General features: G+C 41.5%; 5 protein-coding genes and 1 pseudogene across 6 annotated transcripts; 4 read left to right on the top strand and 2 right to left on the bottom strand.

The window, feature by feature from the left end:
- The first annotated feature begins 113 nt into the window (after window positions 1-113).
- Window positions 114-2,916, top strand: LOC18014667 (F-box protein At5g07670). The gene is made up of 4 exons (XM_024154241.1): window positions 114-1,222; window positions 1,330-2,004; window positions 2,129-2,216; window positions 2,578-2,916. Exons 1-2 carry the CDS (start codon window positions 183-185, stop codon window positions 1,607-1,609), a joined length of 1,320 nt encoding a protein of 439 aa, XP_024010009.1. The 5' UTR covers window positions 114-182; the 3' UTR covers window positions 1,610-2,004; window positions 2,129-2,216; window positions 2,578-2,916.
- Window positions 2,917-3,066: 150 nt separating this feature from the next.
- Window positions 3,067-5,910, bottom strand: LOC18014666 (cationic amino acid transporter 9, chloroplastic). 2 transcript variants are annotated; one of them, XM_006396134.2, is made up of 7 exons: window positions 5,634-5,910; window positions 4,943-5,529; window positions 4,601-4,825; window positions 4,323-4,499; window positions 3,974-4,210; window positions 3,544-3,639; window positions 3,067-3,462 (listed from the first exon to the last, which is right to left on the bottom strand). In XM_006396134.2, exons 1-7 carry the CDS (start codon window positions 5,866-5,868, stop codon window positions 3,322-3,324), a joined length of 1,698 nt encoding a protein of 565 aa, XP_006396197.1. In that variant the 5' UTR covers window positions 5,869-5,910; the 3' UTR covers window positions 3,067-3,321. The 2 variants fall into 2 exon arrangements, with proteins under 2 accessions (XP_006396197.1, XP_024010008.1); XM_024154240.1 differs by having other exon boundaries at window positions 3,067-3,387; window positions 5,634-5,868.
- Window positions 5,911-6,277: 367 nt separating this feature from the next.
- On the top strand, window positions 6,278-7,035 carry LOC18014668 (ethylene-responsive transcription factor 13). Its single transcript, XM_006396131.2, has one exon. The coding sequence runs from the start codon at window positions 6,442-6,444 to the stop codon at window positions 6,967-6,969; it is 528 nt and encodes a 175-aa protein (XP_006396194.2). The 5' UTR covers window positions 6,278-6,441; the 3' UTR covers window positions 6,970-7,035.
- Window positions 7,036-8,340: 1,305 nt separating this feature from the next.
- Window positions 8,341-9,662, top strand: LOC18015069 (nucleoside diphosphate kinase 1). Its single transcript, XM_006396130.2, has 4 exons — window positions 8,341-8,482; window positions 8,703-8,751; window positions 9,006-9,237; window positions 9,344-9,662. The coding sequence occupies exons 1-4, from the start codon at window positions 8,432-8,434 to the stop codon at window positions 9,456-9,458; spliced, it is 447 nt and encodes a 148-aa protein (XP_006396193.1). The 5' UTR covers window positions 8,341-8,431; the 3' UTR covers window positions 9,459-9,662.
- Window positions 9,663-9,821: 159 nt separating this feature from the next.
- On the bottom strand, window positions 9,822-13,070 carry LOC18014945 (annotated as a pseudogene).
- Window positions 13,071-18,950: 5,880 nt separating this feature from the next.
- Window positions 18,951-21,602, top strand: LOC18015033 (radial spoke head 10 homolog B). Its single transcript, XM_006396127.2, has 3 exons — window positions 18,951-19,967; window positions 20,296-20,557; window positions 20,651-21,602. Exons 1-3 carry the CDS (start codon window positions 19,075-19,077, stop codon window positions 20,819-20,821), a joined length of 1,326 nt encoding a protein of 441 aa, XP_006396190.1. The 5' UTR covers window positions 18,951-19,074; the 3' UTR covers window positions 20,822-21,602.
- The last annotated feature ends 1,306 nt before the right edge of the window (window positions 21,603-22,908 follow it).

Here is a 22,908-nt window from a genome sequence, read left to right as displayed (position 1 = left end):
AAGTTTTTCTGTTGGTGTAATGTCTTTTTAGGAGAAGATGAGGGCAACGGCAAAAGCCAAAATCTGTTAAGAGTAAATGGTAAAAAGTGGTTAAATTTTGGATGTCAATAAAAAAAAAAGGTGAGAAGAAACCCTAGAAATGTCATAATTCCCCTAATCTCTCTCTCGATGTTCTTCTCAACATGCACAACCACCACCGTCCCGATTCCGACTCCGACTCCGATTCCGATTTAAGCTCCCTCCTCTCTGATCAGCTTCTCCTCTGCGTCTTCTCCAAACTTCCCATTTCTCAACACACCTCCACTTCACTCGTCTGCAAGCGCTGGTTGTATCTTCACGGCCGCCTGGTTCGTTCTCTTAATCTCCTGGACTGGCACTTTCTCGAGTCTGGTCGGCTTTTCGCACGCTTCCCTCATCTCACCGAAATCGACATCGTCCGTTCCTGTCTCCGCCTCACGCCGCCATACTCGGGTGTCTTCTTCAACACCTTCAGTCCCTTCTCCTCTCTTCCTATCAGTACTAGTACCCATGACTGGTGGTCTTCTGGCAAAACTGTCGGTGATTTGTTGCCGCCTGATGGGATTTATGAGTTAATCGCCCACAAGTATCCCAATTTGAGGAGAATTGCGGTGCTTGGTGCGAGCGAATATGGGCTGGCCAGCCTAGCTGACACGTGTCAGACATTGCAGGAGCTGGAGCTCCATTGTTGCGGAGATCTGTCCTTGAAGGGCGTTCCAGGATGTGTAAACTTGCAGGTAATGAAACTGTGTGCAAGGAGAGATGGTTTTTCTACTTGCGTGGTATCGGACATTGGGTTAACCATTCTAGCACAAGGTTGCAAGAGGCTGGTGAAACTCGAGCTATGTGCTTGTGAAGGAAGTTATGATGGGATCAAAGCTATTGGGCAGTGCTGCCAAATGCTCGAGGATTTGACTTTTCAAGACCATAGGATGGATGGTGGCTGGTTGGCTGCTCTCTCTTTCTGTGCGAATTTGAAGACTTTGAGGCTTCAGTCTTGCAAGGCTATCGATTCTAATCCTGGACTCGATGAGCACCTGGGAGTTTGTCCTATGCTCGAGGAGTTGCACTTAGAACGGTGTCAGCTCAGGGATAAGAAGAGCACCAAGTCTTTGTTTCTGGTCTGTGGGGATGTTCGGCATATCGTGCTGCGTAACTGCTGGGGTTTCCAGGATGATTTGTTTGCCTTTGCCTCAATCTGTAGGTAGGGAAACAACCCCCCTCCCTTCTTCTTCTTCTTTTTTTTTTTGGGTAGTTCAATAACTGGTCTGTTATAAAGTTATTTCTGATGATAATGTGTGTCTTTGTCAGGAGTGTGAAGCTACTTTCTCTTGAACATTGCTCATTGCTGACGACAGGAGGTCTAGAATCAGTACTTCTTTCGTGGAAGGATCTTCAAAGACTAATCGTTGTTTCGTGTAGTAAGATAAAAGACAACGAAGTAACTCCAGAACTTGCTTCCCTCTTCTCTATGCTGAAAGAGCTCAAGTGGAGACCGGATACGAGATCTTTGCTGTCAGCAGATCTCGAGGGCATCGGAATGTGGAGAAAAGGCGGTAAATTTTTCGCCAGTTCAAAGGTTTCAATGTGAAACATAAATTAGTGAGCGGAGAGGCAGGAAGAAGTTGGCACAGGAACAGTATTGTTACTGAACAATGCATGTCTTTGTTTGTCTTCACCTTCCTTGTTGTAAATGCGGTAACTCTGGTACGCCTTGAATTTGGAAGGCATACGGGTTAACTTCTCTTAGTGCAGTCTTATACTATAGTTGATGGAAACTTAAAGACACTGAAAATGCACATGAATAGAATAAAACATATCCCTGTTTGGGATTTTTAGTTCCTTTTTTGGTCTGTAAGGGACTCTCTTCTTCCGGGAACATCCTGCAATAGCAGCATGTCATTTTGCCTTTGGTGGTGTTTGGTCTTTCTGGTTTCTTGTGACTGTGCAGGTTGAAGCTCAGACAAGAGAGCGGCTAGGCCATGAGTGAGTTTTCATTCTTACGTTTAGACTTTTGAATCTGTTGATCATCCAATGATGCATATGAATTAGTTGGTTAGCATCGATGGTAATGACTAATGAATGTACTGGCTTGTTGACGCGAGAATAGGAAATCTGAGTAAGCATAGGGGCTGTGTGGCCAGTTCTAGCCAGTGGATTCATAGCCCTGCCTCCGTGTTCTCCATACAACTGATGGGGTAAGCTCTAATTTGTTTTACCAATAAGGCTGGTCAACTTTGTCTTTATTCATGTTTTTTTTCTTTTCTTTTGTTTCTCCGTTTTCTAACTTCAAAGCTTATAGGAAACATTTCATTTTGTGATCTCCGGGAGGAGCATTTAGGCATTTCATTTTGTATCATTTTGCATCGACGCATTTGCATTGTGAGAACAATTTTTGTTTTTTTTTATTGCATTAACATTATGTATTCGAATTGAGGATAAATTTTGGTTGAAATGGACATCCAGTAGCTGAAAAGCAAAGATAAATTAAACAAACATGATTTACACATTCTATCTTTGTGATCTTCATATTGAACATCATCTTATTGCCAAATGCAGACATTTACACATATATACATAGCTAAGTGGAGCCCAAAATATCCATGTCCACTGGCTTCAGACCACCACAAGAACTGGCCACCGATTTAAACAGTTTCTAAATTTCTGGTGCACACCTTATGAACCCTTGTTCTCAAAACTCATATCTTGGATTCTTGATGAGCTCAATGAATATTCTATCACTTGCATACATAAAGCACGACTAAAATACTTTTACATGACCATAAACTGTGCAAACCAAGGATTGTATCGATTAGACAAAATTTCAGCGAATTCTTTCCCTTTAGATTCAATGTTTGCTGCTGAGACATTATTCATTACGAAAGAGATGTTGTCCTGAACTTCAGAAGGTGGAGCCTGGATAAAAAACAATGCCTATTCCTTGTCATCGTTCAAATAAACAACAGACATTTGACACATTGATCTTCATTGAGCAATTTATTACCTTGCCATTTTCAGGGAAAAACTGAGAGCGGCCAAGCTTAGGAGTAAAGATGAAAAAAGAAAAACTTATCAATGTTAAAACCTGACAATGACAATTTTAGTCTTTAGTGAAGAAGATACATAAAGGATAGAAAGCACAAAAGTCATCTTCATTCATTCCTTCCTTCAAGTATAGTTTAACATTCCCGAGCATCCTTTTCTATTAGAAATTTCATTTACAATATCTGAATCCTTACACCGGATGTTGATGTCTCCCACAACAACGCCGTAACTCACTATTTACTCAAACATTGTCAGTGTTTACCAAGAGTCGCTTTCAGTTTCAGGTGCCCTCTGATAAACCAACGTGCTTGTATCTGCATGGTACTGTCCATACAAGGCATAAAAGGCAGTTGCAAGCACACTCACAACAACAAATCTTATCCATGCTTCATAATGCAACTGCAAAGTAGTACAATCTCAGAGTAAAAATGTATATATATGGTATATGGGATTAATACAATGTTAGCTCTTAGCGTGTACCTGAGCAAATAAGAAGATGTTGAAGAAAATGCAAACGCATGGCACGATGGGTACACCAGGACAGCAAAACCCAGATCCCAGAGACTGAGCATAAGCCTGGAAGCGAAAAGCTGAGGGGGTTAACATGGAGAATTGCTAAAAACCATGAGGGTATATTTCAACTGCATCGTCGTGTCATTTCTAATTGCTGTTAGCAAACTTCTCTAAACCAAGAATGCCAAAGTTGAATCAATTGTCATATACTTTCAAAGTATCACCAGTGGAGTTCCCAAGTGCCAGAACATGCAACTTGTGGTCTCTCTTTGTGCTGTACCACTGAAAGACTTGTTGGTATTTAACTTTTCAAAATTACTTAATCTCCAGCATTCAATTATTTTGGCGCTCTGTACTTAAGAAGAGGATTTATATGCTTATGCTTAAGGCCACTTACTTGGCGATAATGGAGAACTCCTGAAGCGATAACTGCTACACCAACTGAGAGGAGAAGAAACATAATTGAAGCACTGAAACGGTAAAATACGCCAGCACCAAAACCACTGCACGCGATTATAACAAGGCAAATGACGCCTTCCTGCCAATTTGATGTCCATCCATTTGACGACTCTCTTTCTTTCTTATCGTTCAATCTCAGAGCCACAAGACAAGCCGCAACAACTGAATACCCAGTCTGAAAAAACGGGACACCAAAAATAATGTTAAAACTGGATGGGATAAGCATCCATCAGAAAACCAAAAGGATATTACAAAAAAAAAAAAAAAAATGGAAGACCTTGACGTACCAATGTACCAACTGACAGAATATGGGAAAGACTATGTACATTAAATAAGCCAGCTAAAACGCCAGCAACAATGCCACACCAGATTTGAGAATGAAGAGGTGTATGAAGAGTTGGGTGTATTCTGGAAAAGATCGAAGGCAATAGACCATCCCTTCCAAGTCCCAGATACAACCTGGACTGTTAGTGAAAAAAATATCATCTGAGCATTCAGAGATACTCTACATTGGTTTGCATGAGAACAGGTGACTGGGAATCAAAGATATTACAAAAGGGATCACCTGAACATAAAGACCAACAAGCAGAGTAGTTGTGAGTCCAGCAACAGCACCAATACTGATTAAGATTGAGACGAACTTCATACCCTTTGATGAAAAGGCTTCAGCTAAAGGAGCATCTTCGCTGAGGAGACTAAAAGGGACCATCCCAGTGAGCACTAAACATACGCCAATATACAGCGAGATACATACCAGAAGGCTCCCCATAATTCCGATTGGCAGATCGCGCTGAACATTACACAATGGGATGGAAGTAAACAGGTATAAGACACTGTGTAAGAAAAGTAAATACATGATAATGTATACTATATATATATATATATATATATATACATGTGCAGAGACCTGAGGGTTCTTGGATTCTTCAGCAGAATTAGCAACTGCGTCAAATCCAACATATGAAAAGAAGACAACAGTAGCTCCAGTCAGTACTGCCTTAAAACCATTAGGAGCGAAAGGAGACCAATTTGCTACATCAATATCAAAAGCTCCGGCGCAGATCACAACGAGAACGATCATGACCTTGGTAGCAGTCATAACGGAGTTGACAGCGGAAGATTCCCGCACACCCTGGCAAAGAACAAGGGTCAAGAGCGCAAGTAGAATGGGAGCCAGAATATTTAAAGAGAGAATCCCTCCTAACAAGTCTTTGCCGCTTCCCATCCAGAGAGGAATACTGCCCTTGAGAGCTGGAAAAAGCTCAAGGAGAGCTACGGCATAGCTTGCCAAGCTACGTGAGATACTCGCCGCCCCAATATGATAATCAAGCATGAGTTGAACGAAAACGAGAAAAGCCGTCATCTCGTTGAATGCTGAATACGAGTACATGTAAGCTCCCCCAACAACAGCAGGGAAACGAGATGCAAGCTCTGCGTAACATAGAGCGTTCAACACACACGATGCTCCAGCTAGCAAGAAGCTGATCGTCACTCCTACACACACACACACACACACATACACACAGGGTAAGTCAGTAATTGCAGCAATTAATTCTGAACGAATCGATGGAAAAGGAAATTATGAAAAAGGAACTGACCGGGTCCAGCATCGCGAGCTACGGTTCCGGTAACGACGAAAACACCGGCGCCGATGGAAGCGCCGACGCCCAACAGTAAGAGATCGAAGAGGCCGAGACGACGAACCAGAGAATCGCCGGACGTGGAGCGAACGGCAGTCTGCGAGGACGGAGGAGCCAAGGATTTAAACCGGCGAGCTGAAGCACACAAATGAGAGAACCATGTGGCAGAGGAGAAACCTTCGTGGCCTCCCATGGAAGATGGAATATTGGAATTGTTGAGATCGACTCGAGACGATGAAATGAAATCAACGATCAGTCGGATCTATCCAACCCGGGGTAATAAGAGAATCCAGTTAAAGATAGGTATTGGGCCAAACAAAGGGCCCAATAGAAATCAGTGAGCCCAGGAATCATCTAAGTCAAGCAATCGATGATCTATGGCTGAAACTGAAAGAAAAGATAAAGAAAGCAGCTACCGAGAAAGCGATAGAATAACAATAACCTTTTATTATTATTATTATACACTCAAAAGTTTAAACAACTCAGGCTAAAATTTGTCAGCTTTCTTTCGGATACACTAGTTTATAGGGAGAAAACTAATCATCATACATAAGCGAATTTAAAAAATATGGAAGACTGAACATTGAGTAAAACGTGATGAATTCGGGCATTTCCAAGCAACAGCAGATAGTGTACATTATTATAATATATGATCCCTATAAATTAAGGAGGGTGTATCCCCTTTATATATAATATTGTCCGTGTAAAGCTGAGATAGATCCAGAACAACAAGACATCGATCGAAGCAGAGTGAGTGAGGAAAATAATGGAGGGAGCGCTGAGATGGGAGGAGGAGAACGACTCGGCAGTTCTGGATTGGATTCGTCGGCAATTGCTGGAGGAGGATGACCTCCTCGATCTGACAGCTGCCGGAGATAAAGGAGATTCATCATCGTATTCGTCTGTGCCGCCGCCACCAAGGACAAGGACAAGGACAAGGAGAGGGTCGAATTACAAAGGAGTAAGGAGAAGACCATGGGGAAAATACGCGGCTGAGATCAGAGATCCAAACAAGAACGGAGCCAGAATGTGGTTGGGCACCTTCCAGACCCCTGAGGAGGCTGCTCTCGCTTATGACCGCGCAGCTTTCAAGTTGCGTGGCTCCAAGGCTAAGCTTAACTTTCCTCACCTCATCACCACTGAGGAGACCACTTGTGGTAACAAACGCCAGCGTTCACCTGAGCCCACATCTCCGCCACCTAAAAGGCGAAACAACACCAACATAATTAACCTTACCACTAGACTTCCTTCCCTCGGATTAATGCTCTCTGTATTTCAAAAACACCTACAATGACTATCTATGAGACTCTGAAATTTTTTTTTTTTTTTCTTTTTCCAATATTGTCCAAAAATACTAAATTCAAACCATATATTATCTCTTTTACCATTTCACAGTAAAACATCCCTCCCGATTCTCCGTCATCATTCTACGTCTTCTAAAGAATCATCTGTGAAACAACTTCCATTACATAAGATTCATCTTAAAGCTTCGGTCACCTTTTTTTTTTTCCAGCGACAATACATTACATAAGAATCATCTTAAAACAACTTCCATTACATATATAAGAATCATCTTAAATGCAAACTCCTATTGCAATGGCGTTTTAGTGTTATAACCATCGTTCTATATGTTATAATTTCAAATCACTCTACTTTGAAGATGATGCCCACCCATGGATTTAGGCCTTTTAAGGTAATTGATTCCTACCTAATCAAGGCTGAAATCGTATCCGGGAATTTTTAAGGATCCTAGTTAATTAGCAGATCACTAGCGGGTTCTGGAGGATGTAACATAGTCACTTAGCTTATGAACTTGATCAGGAACCAACTGACAAGTACAGCTAGCATTGCCTAGAGTAACTTGAATGATCAGAAGATGCAGTGAAAGTACTCATCCATAAATAACATAAAACGTTAGAAATTAAGAAATATCAAGTGATGTATGTTATGTACAATATATAATTCTATATTTCCATTAATTCTACATTAAGATTAAACTATGTTTATTAGTTAACAACCACAATATCCTGAGATTTGAAACATCAATTCCCTGATTTGTATTGTGTCTCATGCTGATATAAACTTTTTCAGGAAGATAGACTTCTAAATGACCAGCCTTATTGCATCGTGTCTCTAAGAGGGATTAATTGTTTCTATAAGCACCATTGAAGATTAAGTGACTTTATTCTTTGTTCTATAAGCATCGTGCCAACCAAGCATACAATATATATACGAAATAAAACTAGGCCAAACTATAGCTCATTACATCCCTTTAAGTTGGAGAATAAACATTTAAAATGTCCAATTTGGACACTAAACTATCAAACTGTTGAAACTCGAGTGTTTTAGTTAGAATATCAACTAATTGATCTTTTGTTGAAACATGAGCTGTATAAATAATACATGTTATCACTATGCATCATCTTGACTTGTTTACCTGGCCATTTTCAAAATGAACGCAAAAATTTGCAGAACTTGCCTAACTATTTGGTATTTTGTTCGATAATTCTCTGCATACCATCTTCTAGTTTCAACTGAGACTAGTTCCATTTTGTGAAAAGGATAATAGAAGCCATTGAATATATGATTAATGAAGGCCGACAAAAAAAAAATGATTAATGAAGTTGTAGAGAGAAAAGGCCCATCGGCCCATCGTCTAAAAAATGAGCGCTTATTGTCGGGCATTTAGGGTTGCTATATAAACCCGTCCTCTCTTCGATAGAGCTTCGATATCGCCGACGACAAAAGGATCGACAATGGAACAAACTTTCATAATGATCAAGCCCGATGGCGTCCAGAGGGGTCTTGTACGTTTCTATTATCCTTCCTGTTTCTGGTTTTTTCTCGTATCGAGGGAGTCTTTTGAATAAGACAACCTTTTCATTTTTCATGTTTTTTCAATATGAAAAAGTAATTAGAATGAGAGGTGTTAAGTTTTTCATCACAGTTTCGTGATTATGTCTTCCCTCTATGCTCCATCTCGAGGATTGTGGACTTGACTATGATTCCATATTTTTGGTATTTCAGGTCGGTGAAATCATCTGCAGGTTCGAAAAGAAGGGTTTCACTTTGAAAGGTAAATCTAATAATTTTAGTTAGATTTATGTTTTATACTTCATGTTAATAGCTGCATAATCATCGTAACTCAGAGTTGCTGATGTAACTTAGAGTAGCTGATGTAACTTTGAGTAGCTGATCTAACTTTCTCTAGATCTGTTTAGTCATCGAAAGGATCATATTTCGTAATATTCTCTTCTGTCTAAGTTACATTACGGACTTGAGAGTGGCTGAGTAGTTGATGATAATTGGCTTGGTTGCTGGCATGTGCAGGTCTTAAGCTGATCACTGTGGACCGTCCTTTTGCTGAGAAACACTACCAAGACTTGTCTGCCAAGCCCTTCTTCAGTGGTCTTGTTGATTACATAATCTCTGGCCCAGTCGTTGCCATGATCTGGGAGGGGAAAAATGTTGTTTTGACTGGGAGGAAGATCATTGGAGCAACTAACCCTGCAGCTTCTGAACCGGGAACCATCCGTGGGGATTTTGCAATTGACATTGGCAGGTAAGAGCCATCCTTTTGTTTTTTTTTTTAAAATATATATAATTGTCAAATTGTATTGAGTTGGGCAGTTAAACTAGTAGAATGAAAAATGTGATTATTGCTGCAGGAACGTGATCCATGGGAGTGACTCTGTGGAGAGTGCCAACAAGGAATCTGCGCTATGGTTCCCAGATGGACCTGTGAACTGGCAGAGCAGCCTTCATCCTTGGATTTACGAATGATTCTATTTCTATCGTGTGTGTTTGTTTTTTTGCCTTTGATATGAATCAGAACATGTCTCTCCATTGTTGTTGTTCATGGCTTTGTTGCTTCCGCTTTCTTTCTTAGATATATCGATCGAGACCTTTCTGTTTTCATGTTTCTGAATCAAAACATACGCTCCTCCATTTCCAGTTTCGTGTGTAATGGATTTTCTATTTCTTTTCCTTGCCGGCTCGCACAACGTACTAAAATCTCGATTTCTTCGATCAGGATAAAGCCTAATGAGTTTCTTCAACAGTTGTATTAATTTTCTTGAATTCCGAAAATTACACTAGAAATTGTTTATTGGTAGGAACATATCTGCATCTCAAAACAGTCGGGACCACTGGCTTGTAATTAGTTGTCATGTCACAAGAGAATTGCAACGCTCCTCTAGCTAGCTAGGATTAATCTTTGATAAGAAATTTACAAAAAACCATTAATGCGGCTGTGTGTGTATATTTTAACGAGAAGAGGTCAGAGCTTGGGGGTATAGTGGGTGTCATTCCATGAACCCCAACACTTAACATGAGGGCTCCACTTGGTTTTGACATGTGAGGCTTTGTAGCGTTTCCAGTCACGAAGAACAAGGGTGAGATCAAAGACCTTGGCAGCGATGTGGCGGCAGCAGTTGGCGTGGACGGTGGTGACAGCGCCCATGTCAGGACTGTCTTGGCAGAAACCGCTGAAATGGGTGGTGTTGAGGAAGCCAACGGTTATGCCGAGCTTGTGCAAGTGGCCTGAGTCGAGGAGCTTCTTGAGGACGTCTTGTTCCTTGAGGCCTGTCGAGTTGAGCCTCATGTCGTACCATTTCTGGAAGAGGGAGATGGTCTTGTTGTTAGAACGGACGTGGTAGAAGCCCGTGTTGATCAAGTGTCCTCCCACGCCGGCACTGTCCACGCTTATCTGCATATCCAAGCTCCCATTGTTGCTTAGCCGGGAGAAAGGGCTCCTTAGCCACATCACGTCCGTGTCCTGACAAAATTTAATACCACGTACTAAATTATGTATGCATATATATACTAAATTAACTGTGTTATATATTTTATGTTCCAAAATCGACAACAACTAAGTAAACCGTGAAAAGGAGATGGTAGCCACGGCGGAGCACGTCTAGGAGCAATCGAGTCCTCCGCCACATATCTCAATGAAATCGTCCGACATGTACACTTTCTCTCCCTCCAAGTCAATCCCCTCCGTCTCCATCTTGTAGCAATGGAGCCTCCTGAATTTGCAGCGATCATAGGCCGTCTGATCTGCTGCCACCACCATCAGATGGTCCAGCAGCGGCAGAGTATCCTCTCCTTCCCAGAAACTCTCCAGGAACAGATCCAGCATCGTCCTTCCTCCAACCTCCTCCACGTACGCTTTGTTCACCATCGCTATTATCACCGTCTTGTTGTTTCCCGCTGCCGCCCTGTTCAGCGCCGCCTCTAGCTCGTCCACCGGAAACGTTATCGTTCTCTATCACCACTTCACTATTAATATCATCTCCTGTATATTATATATTTTCTACTCTATATTCTAATATATATGTATGTATATTACGAATCAACGTTACCACATTGTGTTGGAGATCGGAGATAGGATCGATAATCAAACGCGAGGAGAAGCAGATATATAGGGCGCCGGCAAAAAGCAGAGCAACGGCCAAGGCGAGATTGCCGGAGGAGATATTGCAGAGAGGCATGTTTTCAGTTATCGAATTGTTAGGAGTAGGAGACTCACGCTATCTTATGTGCCCTTTCTCTCTCTCTCTCTCTCTAATTCGTACACACAACAATTTAACCTACATCAGTTTATATAAGGAATGAATTATTCACCAAACTTGAGTTATCGCAAATTGATGTGAACCTAGTATTTTTTTTGTTTTCTTTTGTGTTGGGGGGTGTTAGAAAAATATAGAATCCACATTTGTTTCTCTAGTACTCTAATGATACTCATTCACCAGCTAGCGCATTCATAAAAAATACAAGATGAATTGAGGAGTTTTCTGTGTTATATAGGTTTTCTCTTTTTTTTTTTTTTTTTTTTGGTGGGGTAAGGAACAACAATCTGTTAATCTGTTTTGTAATTGTTACAAACTCTCTCATAACCTAATGAAATTCAACTGCTTATATTATGTAGATTCATTTTCTTAGCGTGTTACATATATGATATATACTTGGTGATCATATATATATATATATATATATTTAAAAAAATATATTTATTGATTAGAATTATAGTGTATGCAATACATTAAATATTTAAATCTATTATATATGGTTGAATGTTATTAACGTAATTCAATTTGGAATTTCATACACATATATATGGTTTATGATGTTTAATCTATAAATAATAGTATCTAATGTAAATTACAAATACTAATACGATTGATTTCGATAATATTATATATATATATATTCATAATTTAATTAAATATAGATTTTGAAATCACTTTTTATTCTATTTGAACTTGATTTTAATTAAGAAAATAAAAATAATGAATCAGTTTAAATATGTTCAATTTTTTGAATAGACACGAAAACCAAAAATTACTAAAAATGCCTCAGATCTACTTTTTGCAAACCAAAACCCTTCATTTTTACCAGAAATAACTACCGCCTCCTTCTCTTCTCCTCCCCTGACCGGATTCCGCCATGGCTCCTGCCTCTAATCTCGCCGGAAACTCCTCTTCTCAGCTCCTTTGAAGCTCGCTGATGTCCCTGTAACCATAATTCCATTGCTCCTCAAAGATCTCACCAAAATTCTAGCTCTAAGCTATGCTCTGGTCTGTTCCCACACCAAAAATCTTACATCTTAAAGAAATGGCCCTCCCAAGCTTCTGCATTTCACCTTTGACCATGTCGACCCTTTCCTTTGTCCAAGACCGAAGACCTCTCCCTTTTTAGGGAAGCAAGACGTTGCTGTTTCCACCTTCACTTCTAGCATTGTGCTAAGCTCCTAGTTCCTTCTTTCCAGCTTTCTCTGTGACAGTTCCCAAGCTCCTTTTCTCTCAGACACGAAAACCAAAAACTGAATGAAAAAGTAACACCCAAAACAGTAATAACAAGAGAGACCAAGATGGAATTATCATTATATGAAACTATATCGAAGTGAAAAATCTATACCGAAAGTTCTCCGCCAAGACTGAAGATCCTCACCAAACAAGATTGAAGACCTCTCCCTTTTGGGAAGCACTTTTATGAAGCTTAAAGATTGCAACAACAATCCCAGATGCAGGATTTCCGACGGCTCCTTTGGACGCCTAGAGTTCTACGGCGGCGCTCATCGGCAGCGCTCTCTGTTATTTCTCCGTCGTATCGGTTTTCGATCTTGTCGGATCCGTTTTTTCCTCCTCCTCATTTTCGATTCTTGGCTCCATGACAGTCTTGAACAGACAACCCAGTGATATCTGTGTTGCACCTCCTTACTTTCAAGATCTGGATCCGATTTCTGATAGATCCGATCTGCGAAACCCATGTTTCTTCAGATTTTGTTGTCTCTTCGCTTCTCCTCTCAGATCTGGCCTCCCTCTCATGCTTCTCACTGTGTGCTCATCTCAGGACTAAGCCGCGAACTTTGAAAAACTAAACCTCCTTCCGCTTAAAGCGAGTTTCTCTAAGACATCTTCATATAACACAAGTTTTTTCAGAAGATTTCTAGCCTAGTGCTAAATTTATTGCCGATTTAGAGATTCAAAGATCTATCATTCGGGAACCAACAAAATATGAATGTGATTGGATGGAATTGTCACGGAGCCGGTTCTGATCTGATAAAAGATCATTTAGAAGAACTTCACAAATGTTTCCAACCAAAGTTTCTATTTTTGTCGGAGACAAAAAATAATCGTTACTTTCTGCAAAACATGCAAGTTTACTTTGGATATGACCATGTTCTTACGGTTGAGCCGAGAGGCCAAAGTGGAGGATTAACACTTTTTTATATGGATGAACCTTTGGTTTCTATTCTATATTCGGATAAGCATTTGATAGATGTAAAAACCACTCTAGACGGACACAAAATCTTTATGACGTTCGTCTACGGAGATCCGGTTGTAAAAAACCGAGAGATTGTATGGGAACGTCTCACCCGGATGAACCTTACTAGAAAAGATGCATAGTTTATGATAGGAGATTTTAATGACATTACGGGTAACCACGAAAAACGGGGAGGGCGAAGAAGATCTGAGTATTCTTTTATCCCATTTCGAACCATGTTGGACAATTGTGGCATGCTAGAGTTTCCGTATAAAGGAAACTCATTCTCATGGGTTAGAAAAAGGCGTTCCGGTAAAGTTAAGTGTCGGCTTGATAGAGATCTGGGTAATGAAGAATGTCAATCAAGATTTCCCCACACCTCTGTGGAGTATCTGAAATTATGGGGTTCAGACCACCGTCCGCTTCTAGTTATGATACGAGTGGATAACCAACGAAGGAAAAAATCGTTTAGGTTTGATAAAAGATGGGTTGGAAAGCCGGGCTTCAAAGATGCAATCATTTCTGGATGGGGCCCTTTTGATGGTTCTCACTTCGAGATTTCCACCAAAAAGTAGCAAACTGTCGTAAAAGCATCTCCATTTGGAAAAAATCTCTTCCAACTAATTCCGAGAAGATGATTGAGGAATTAAAGAATCAACTAGATGTAGCGCAAGACAATGAGAACACCACTACAGAAGAAATAGAAGAGATCAGGAGAAAACTCTGTGCAGCACTTCGAGAGGAAGAAATCTATTGGCAACAAAAGAGTCGGGAGCGGTGGCACAAGGATGGGGATAAGAATACCAAATTTTTCCATGCTCTAACCAAACAAAGGAGAAGTCGGAACCGCATTATCTCCTTAAAAGATAATAATAGAAATTTGGTGGAGAATGCGAAAGGTATTGAACGGGCGGCGTCCAAATACTTCCAAGACCTTTTCACTTTGTCACAGCCTATAGATCCAGAAAATGCACTCCGGTATATTACCGAGAAAGTCACAAATACCTTTAATCAGCTTCTGCTTATGGATCCTTCAGAATCAGAGATTAAGGAAGCCCTATTCGATATCAACTCAGACAAAGCTCCCGGACCCGATGGGATGACAAGCAAATTTTACCAAAAATTCTGGCTTGACTTTCGCCACGATATAGTTAAACTGGTCAGAGATTTCTTCGCTTCGGGATCCTTCGATCCTAGACTTAATCAAACTAACATATGTCTTATCCCTAAAAAAGAAAAGCCCAGCGCGATGACGAATTTCGTCCGATTAGCCTGTGCAACGTAAGCTATAAAATTATATCTAAGCTTTTATGTAAGAGACTAAAGAAGACTTTGCCAAATTTAATTTCAGAACTCAATCGGCCTTCATGGGTAGACGTCTTATTACAGACAACATTCTGCTGGCACAAGAAAACTTTCACGCTCTCCGTACCAACTCCGTTTGTCGAGAAAACTTCATGGCCATCAAGACAGACATGAGCAAAGCTTATGACCGGGTAGAATGGAGTTTCCTTGAAGCCCTTATGATCAAGCTAGGATTTTCAGAGAGATGGGTCAGACTCCTAAAGTTCTGTATCTCCTCGGTCTCATATCAAATCCTTATAAATGGAGAATCGAAAGGAAAGATCATCCCATCCAGAGGATTACGCCAAGGAGATCCCCTATCTCCTTTCCTATTTATCCTTTGTACTGAGGCTCTCATCTCGCTACTAAAAGGTGCATAGGAGGAAAATCACATTTATGGGCTGAAAGTAGCACAAGCAAGTCCACCGGTTTCACATATTCTCTTTGTTGATGATAGCCTCTTCTTCTGTAGAGCGGAAATTCAGCAGGGAGCCGAGATTTTCAGGATTATTGATACATATGGAGGGGCCTCGGGACAACAACTTAATTTGGGAAAATCCTCCATTATGTTCGGAAATAGAGTGGATCCGCTTTTAAAGCAAGGCATCAAAAATGCTATAGGAATATCATCAGAGGGCGGCATGGGGATGTACCTCGGCCTCCCAAAGCAGATCTGTGGATCAAAGAATAAAGTCTTCTCCTATGTTCATGACCGTCTGAGCAATCAGGTCAATAATTGGTCTGCAAGACTTCTTTCTAAAGGTGGAAAAGAAATTCAAATCGAATCCGTTGCACAAGCCGTCCCTACGTACGTCATGTCATGTTTTCTATTGCCCCAAGGAGTGACAGACAAATTGCGGAGTGCCATTGCCAATTTCTGGTGGAGCTCAAAACAGAATAGTAGCGGAATACACTGGATTGCTTGGGATAAGATATGTGCCCCTCAGGATATGGGAGGCCTCGGATTCCGAGACTTACAAGACTTTAACCTAGCCCTTCTAGCAAAACAGCTATGGCGCCTTATCCAATACCTCTCATCACTCTTGGCACGGGTCTTAAGAGGCAGATATTTTAACCGGTCCGATCCCTGGAAGACCGGAACGTTTACTCACCATCCTATGGGTGGAGGAGTATAATGGCCGCAAAACTGTTTTTGAGGATGGGACTGAGGAAGACAATTGGATCGGGCCTAAATACGAGAGTGTGGAGCGAACCGTGGATTCCTGACCTTAGAGCTCGGCCGCCTAGACCGGCCCCGCATATCGGATTCCAAGAGCCGGGAATCCTGGTATACTCTTTCATCCGCCGAGACACCAAACAGTGGGATGTTCCCTTGCTTAGAGAATTTTTCCATCCTGAGGATATTCCCCTTATCCTCGGGCTGAGACCTAGCCAAACACGGACCTTGGATGAAAATGCCTGGAATCATTCCAAATTGGGACTGTACTCAGTCAAGTCGGGATATGATCTAATTAGGAGAACGAAGATTGAACGAGAAGCTGGAGCGTTTAGGGAACCAAGCATCACAGCCTTACAACGACATGTTTGGAGAGTTCGTTCACCTGGGAAGATGAAACACTTTATGTGGCAATCTTTATCTGGGTGCGTGGCGACATGCCAGAACCTCACACACCGACATTTGGGTTCCGACAGACGCTGTCCCCGCTGTGGGGATCCCGAGGAAACCATAAACCATCTACTGTTCTTATGTCTCCCGACATTACAAGTCTGGGCGTTATCAGACTTTTCGTCCCTTCCGGGTGTTTTCCCGAGTACTTCTATTTATCAAAATATGAGCTTCCTCTTTTGAAAAACAAAAGAGCTAGGCATGACGGATCCTATAATGGATATTTATCCTTGGATCCTATGGTTTATTTGGAAAGCAAGGAACGAGAAGATCTTCAAAGGGAAAAAAATTTTCCCGGAGGATACATGGATACATGCAAAACTGGAAGCAGAAAGTTGGAGAGTTGCAAACCAACCTGAGGACAGAGACGACGCTCAAGTTGAGGAAGTAGGCCTTCCACCGGACACCATTGCGATACCCGAGGTACCGCAAATCCCAATATGCCGGATTGACGCCTCGTGGATCAATCACGGACAGGTTAGCGGCCTCGGTTGGAGCTTTGTGGATGGCGGAGGATTTGAACTTTTTGGACTTTAGGGATGCCGTATAAGCCTCTCGGCCCTCCATGCCGAGATGGATTGCCTCCTCTGGGCTATGTCTTGCTTGAGAGAGAGACGGATCTTTTCGGTCCACTTTCAATCCGATTGTTTGGATCTGGTGCGTATGACTGAGGTTCCAGCTGACTGGTCGTCCTTTAATGCAGAGCTAGATACCTTTCGTTTCCTTCAAGATAGCTTCTTAGAGTGCACTTGATAGAATCATGGCCGAGATGGGAGCTAAGTACGAGGAACAAATCGAGGTTCAGCCCGGAACGCAAGATCAAATGGCCGAGGTGACCGAGCTGAGCGAAGTCGAGGTTCAGGGAAGGGTACAAGACCAAGATACCGACCAGCCCGATGTCCTGGCCATACCAGTTGGACCCATGACCAGGTCGCGTACAAAGAAGCTTATGGGGGCCATCCAACAAGTCTTTACTGAGCTAAGGAACCAAGGCCGAGCTGACGACCCAACACCCGTGAACAAAGTCATGACCGTTCTCAGGTACTCTGGTCCGAACTAACCTGGTTGGGGTGTTGTGTTAATACTCTTTTTCCTTACATTCGGTTTTGTCCCACTGGGTTTTCCGAATGGGGTTTTAACGAGGTTAATGCACGCCCATTTCACGACCATGGTTCGATTCGCGGCCAAGTATAACGGTCAAGGAAGCTTAAAGGTCTAGCGAGAGGACGCGAAGGGTCATCCGGAAATCCAATCGATATTCAACGCATCTAGTCTCGTTTAGTTTTCATTAATGTCTTTTAATTTCCGTTAAGATCTATGGTCTTCCTTTTAGCCTCTATATAAAGGCGACAATGTACTTGGATCTATGATCACTTATCTTTTTAATAAAATTTCTCTTTGAGTTTTCTCTTTTGTTCTTTATGAACTTTGTCGATATTTTGGTGGTTAGCCATTGATCGATCTTCGGTTTATCAAGTAGTTTCACCCTGCTTGACGCAGCCTTCGAATCCAAAGTGTGAGAGAGAGTTGTAGTCGTATTAGGGGCTTAGGGAATTTCGGGACTTGTCTCACACCCTAACATCCGATATCGCAACCCCCTTGATCGTTTTGTCCATCCCCTCGTTTCCAACCTCTTCTTTGAATTTGGGCCTAAGGATTTTCGAGCCACAACTCACGCCTTAGCATCTCTTTCACCGAATCGGACTGGATCCAAGGATCTATCAACCTCCACCGAACCAAGTGTGTGACAATCCTAGGACGGTCTTCTATCAGCACTTTATCTCATATTCCAAGGGATCTAAATGTCCAGGCGGATAGTCTTGCGAAAGGAGCTCGAGCAAGAGGCGTTATCTTTTCCCAATTCGATCATAACGAGCTTGCCGATGGTGGTCCATGGATCACTAATACGACGGGCCAAATGTGATTGTACTAGATGGATAATGGAAAAAAAAAATGTTCAATTTTTTTAATCATTTATTTTGGTTAAGGTTTGCTGATTATTTATACACAACCTATGAGGCAATATAAAAACTACGTGAACTTAAGAAAAATTTGAAATTACTACATGAATCAAAGAAATATGGTCGATTCTATAAAATTCACAGATAACATTAGTTTCAAAGTCAGTTGTTGTTGACTAAGATGATGCAGAGTGGATCAGAACAACGATGTTTTGATAAATTAAGTTTGAAATCCCTAATTAGACGTCGTCATTTTGATTTGTTATAAATTTTTTTATCTAAGTTTTTTTGGCATGTTTGTCACTTATTAATTGCAGAGGATCGAGTGTCATAAATAAGCTTTACCGCAAAAGGAAACAAGGGTTTCATATAATCTGAACAGCTTTGGGGTTTGACATCATCCAATATTTCAATCTGAATAGCAATAGTCTATAGTTAGGAATTAGGATCGAAGAGCAAAAGAGTATCAATCAAATTTAGAAAAAATGGGACTAATTTTGATACTATTAAAATAGTAAATAAAAAGAAAAGAAAAACTAAACTTGGGGGCGAAGGAGGGAGGGGGACTTTTATTGTGGTTCTCTTTTCATAATTAAAAACAAAAAAAAAGAAGAAATTTTCTCTTCGATCCCACTTATCTATCATCTTCCTCGACGAGCCAGCCCTGAAATCGATCAGCAGCGGGATCTCCATTTATGTAATGCATCAGAAGAAATCGGAAGCTCAGATCGGAAAAGAAAGCAGCGGCGTCTCTTCCGATTTCAACCCTTCTCCCCCTCTTCTTTTCTTCCCTCAGATCGTCTCTCACCATCATCATCATCACCACCACCGCGATCTCTCTTCCTCGGTCGCCCCTTACAAGCGCCCTCTCCTTACTCACCGGTTCTCTCCTACTCTCTCCCCTTCTTCCTCTTCGCCATCCTCTTCTCATTTTCTCTTGCTCAAATCCTCTCTCTCCCGCTCTCTCCGCCGCTTCCCTCTCTTTTGCTTTCTCCTCCCTCTATCTTACTTCCTCCTCTCCCACCCAACTCGATCCGTCCTCGTCGATTTCCTCTCCGCCTTTGTTTTCTCCGCCGCCCTTCTCTTCTCCCTGAATCTCGCCCTCCCTCGCCTCCCTTCCATCCGCCTGTTCCTCACGCGCTCCTTCACCTCCCCGTCTAGGACCCCTTTGCCCGTTTTCTGGTCCATCGGCTCTCGTGCTAAATCTGACAAGAGGGGAAGCTCCGGGTGTTGGGTCCAGGTCTTCAGCAACGGAGACGTCTACGAGGGAGAGTTTCACAAGGGCAAGTGCTCTGGTAGCGGCGTCTATTACTATTACATGAGCGGCAGGTATGAAGGTGACTGGGTTGACGGCAAGTACGATGGTTTTGGTGTTGAGACCTGGGCCAGAGGCAGCCGTTTCAGGGGCCAGTACAGGCAGGGTCTTCGCCACGGTTATGGGGTTTACAGATTCTACACCGGAGACATGTTCTCCGGCGAGTGGTCCAGCGGTCAGAGTCACGGTTGCGGAGTTCACACATGCGAGGACGGAAGTCGCTATGTTGGGGAATTCAAGTGGGGCGTCAAGCATGGTCTTGGTCATTACCATTTCAGGTAACTTCTTCCTCCTCGGAATAGAGAAACAATTTATGCTTTGTTTCAAGGACATCATCAAATTGTTTGCCCTAGCTCTATCTAAGAAGCCATTCTTTTGTCGTCAAACTTGCTCGGACTTTGATCTTATCTTCGAGTCACTGCTATCTAGGTTATTGAGTTGTATCCCCCTGATTATTATCAGGTTGTACTTATTGATTGTGTGTCCTGGTGGTGGTTTCCCTTTTGTTTACAATGTCATTCATTATAACTTTGTTGCAAGTTATAATCATGAAAATGAATTAGATATTAGAGTATATATCTGATTCCATGTTGCTTGTTTAACTAGGAACGGGGACGTATACGCAGGAGAATACTTTGCTGACAAGATGCATGGATTCGGGGTCTATGGTTTTGCAAATGGTCACCGTTATGAGGGAGCTTGGCATGAAGGTAGGCGGCAAGGGCTGGGAATGTATACATTCAGAAATGGAGAGACACAGTCGGGCCATTGGCAAAATGGGATCCTCGACATTCCAAGCACACAAAATACAACCTGTCCTGTATCTCCTGTTGCAGTCAACCATTCCAAAGTGCTAAATGCAGTCCAGGTTTGTCTCTGGATATTATAATAAAAAGACCAAGTCTTTTGCTTCTTGCAAATACATTTGTATTGAACAAAAAAAAACCATTTGTATTCACAGGAGGCACGGAGAGCAGCCGAGAAGGCTTATGATGTAGACAAGGTTGATGAGAGAGTTAACAGAGCGGTTACAGCCGCCAATAGGGCAGCCAATGCTGCAAGAGTGGTGGCCGTCAAAGCTGCCCAGAAACAATCTAAAAACACAGACAACTTTCCGATTGCTGTCGTGTGAGCCAATTCTACTACATGAGCCAAGGAAGAAGCAGCCGTCAAGTTGACAATTATCAGCTCAGAAAGTGTATTCTTTCGGGGGGTGGGGTGGGGGGGGGAGAGAGAAGCAATCCAAAACCATGTATTGGTCGGTGGGTTTGTATAAAAGAGATGAATATGATGCAAATGGCGAGCAGCTACTCACACTCAAAATCGTTTGACGAGGTTTTCTACCAGAGATGATCAAAACTGTCCATCTTTGGGATATATTCCATGCAGCAGGAAGCATGACTCTATCTGGCCATTTATCACTATTAGATCATCAACCAATTACGAGTTAGTGAAGTTTTGGAAATCTATTGTATGTTGTATATTGTGGGAGTATAAAATAGTGTAAGAAGAGCTGGTATAATGTAGTTTTCTGGGACTTCTTGTATCAAGACAATTTGCTTACACTGGAGGCTGCAGATGTCATCATTGCTCTCTAGGCCGAGAGTTGGCCTGTTGGTGGTAAGGCAGGTAATAGTGTTTGACATGCCTAATACCATCAAGGAGTACATACATGTAATTGGCAGGGCCTCTAGGATGGGGGAGCAGGGCAGTGCCATTTTGTTTGTGAATGAGGACAGCAGAAATCTATTCCCTGATTTGGTTGCAGCTTTAAAAAGTTGTGGAGCAGCCATACCTAAGGAACTTATCAATTTTACATCCAGGAAATGCACAACAAGAAGAGGAGGGTTGGATACTGAATTGTATGACCTCGATCCGAATGTATGTTGTAGTATTTCAAAGAAAGAAATGAAGTCACCAAAAAAACTTCTAGACCAATAAACTGCAGTGGAACGACTCAAAAAAATGGACCAGAATTGAATTACTCACATTTTGGATCAGCATCTTCTATTATGAAACTCAACACATTTATATTGTGCTGTCTACAAAAAATAGCCTACTCTAGTTTAAAACTACTCGTAAAGTTCATAAGAATAGGAACTAAAAGCAAAGCTAGAGGGAGTTATTTTTACAGTTTTAAGAATGACTTCAGATCTTCACACAAGCGGCTTTAACCCGCAAGTTCATGAAAAGCAAAATGGGTCAAAACTCCAAAAAGCCTAATCTCTGTGTTTACGTATAATTTTGTCTTGTATCTCACATACCTATAACCATCTGGAATCAGAATTTTAGGTTTCAACAGAGGTCAATAGAAGTCATGTTGCTGGTTGCCGGAACAAGTTCCACTGTCATGATCTGCCCCAAGATTGCACCGTCCTCATGTGATTTTAAACCGATCGTGATGCAAGAGACATACCTCTCACCATCAAGATTGGACCGGATAGAATCACCATATTCCCAACAAGAATGGCCATTACAGGCTTGTGATAGATGCGATCAGACAAACCATCAAGGCCTTTCACAAATTTCCAAGTTGCTTTCTTTCGATCATACACGACAATTGTCGCCCCATAGTACAACTCAAGTGTGTACATCACACCATCAATGACGCATGATGCCCCTTGCCACAGAGATAAGCTGCTTAGATCATGGCCACCCTCAGACATTAACTAACAGACATTAACTAACAGCCTTTAACGGGGTCAAATACGGAACATATTTCAAAAGTAATTTCATGATAAGCTGGAAAAACAAATTCTGCATGAAAAGACAACATATCTAAAAAAACTTAACTAAAACTTGATATACAGCCCAGACGATGATAATCAGTAAGCAATCAAACAAACAATATTAAGATGCATAGATACAACAATATCCAAATATTTTTCTTAATCACCTTCTGATCTGGTCAAATACGCAACATAAAAGTAATTTCATGATAAGCTGGAAAAACAAAATCTGCATGAAAAGGCAACATATCTCAAAAACTTAACTAAAATTTGATATACAGCCCATGCGATGATAACCGGTAAGCAATCAAACAAACCTGTTGCCGTGCTATCAAAAACATATTAAGATGCATAGATACAATAATATCCAAATATTTTTCTTAATCACCTTCAGATTTTAGATTCTCTTCAATTTTTTTGGTCCAGATCAATTCTTAAGAAACTTCATTTATTTAGAAAACAACAAAAACATATTAAGATGCATAGAAGA

Source organism: Eutrema salsugineum, unplaced genomic scaffold (genome assembly GCF_000478725.1).
Source record: "Eutrema salsugineum unplaced genomic scaffold, Eutsalg1_0 scaffold_3, whole genome shotgun sequence".
NCBI lineage: Eukaryota > Viridiplantae > Streptophyta > Magnoliopsida > Brassicales > Brassicaceae > Eutrema > Eutrema salsugineum.
The sequence above is the reverse complement of the archived record's forward strand: the minus strand, read 5'-3'. Positions and strand labels throughout refer to the sequence as shown.

Coding starts and splice junctions, on each gene's coding strand:
- LOC18014667 (XM_024154241.1), top strand. CDS start 183: ATGCACAACCACCACCGTCCCGATTCCGACTCCGACTCCGATTCCGAT. Junction 1,223..1,329: donor GCCTTTGCCTCAATCTGTAG/GTAGGGAAACAA, acceptor TGTCTTTGTCAG/GAGTGTGAAGCTACTTTCTC.
- LOC18014666 (XM_006396134.2), bottom strand. CDS start 5,868: ATGGGAGGCCACGAAGGTTTCTCCTCTGCCACATGGTTCTCTCATTTG. Junction 5,530..5,633: donor AGCTCGCGATGCTGGACCCG/GTCAGTTCCTTT, acceptor GTGTGTGTGTAG/GAGTGACGATCAGCTTCTTG. Junction 4,826..4,942: donor AAGAATCCAAGAACCCTCAG/GTCTCTGCACAT, acceptor TGTAATGTTCAG/CGCGATCTGCCAATCGGAAT.
- LOC18014668 (XM_006396131.2), top strand. CDS start 6,442: ATGGAGGGAGCGCTGAGATGGGAGGAGGAGAACGACTCGGCAGTTCTG.
- LOC18015069 (XM_006396130.2), top strand. CDS start 8,432: ATGGAACAAACTTTCATAATGATCAAGCCCGATGGCGTCCAGAGGGGT. Junction 8,752..9,005: donor GAAGGGTTTCACTTTGAAAG/GTAAATCTAATA, acceptor TGGCATGTGCAG/GTCTTAAGCTGATCACTGTG. Junction 9,238..9,343: donor TTTGCAATTGACATTGGCAG/GTAAGAGCCATC, acceptor TTATTGCTGCAG/GAACGTGATCCATGGGAGTG.
- LOC18015033 (XM_006396127.2), top strand. CDS start 19,075: ATGCATCAGAAGAAATCGGAAGCTCAGATCGGAAAAGAAAGCAGCGGC. Junction 19,968..20,295: donor CTTGGTCATTACCATTTCAG/GTAACTTCTTCC, acceptor TTGTTTAACTAG/GAACGGGGACGTATACGCAG. Junction 20,558..20,650: donor AAGTGCTAAATGCAGTCCAG/GTTTGTCTCTGG, acceptor TTGTATTCACAG/GAGGCACGGAGAGCAGCCGA.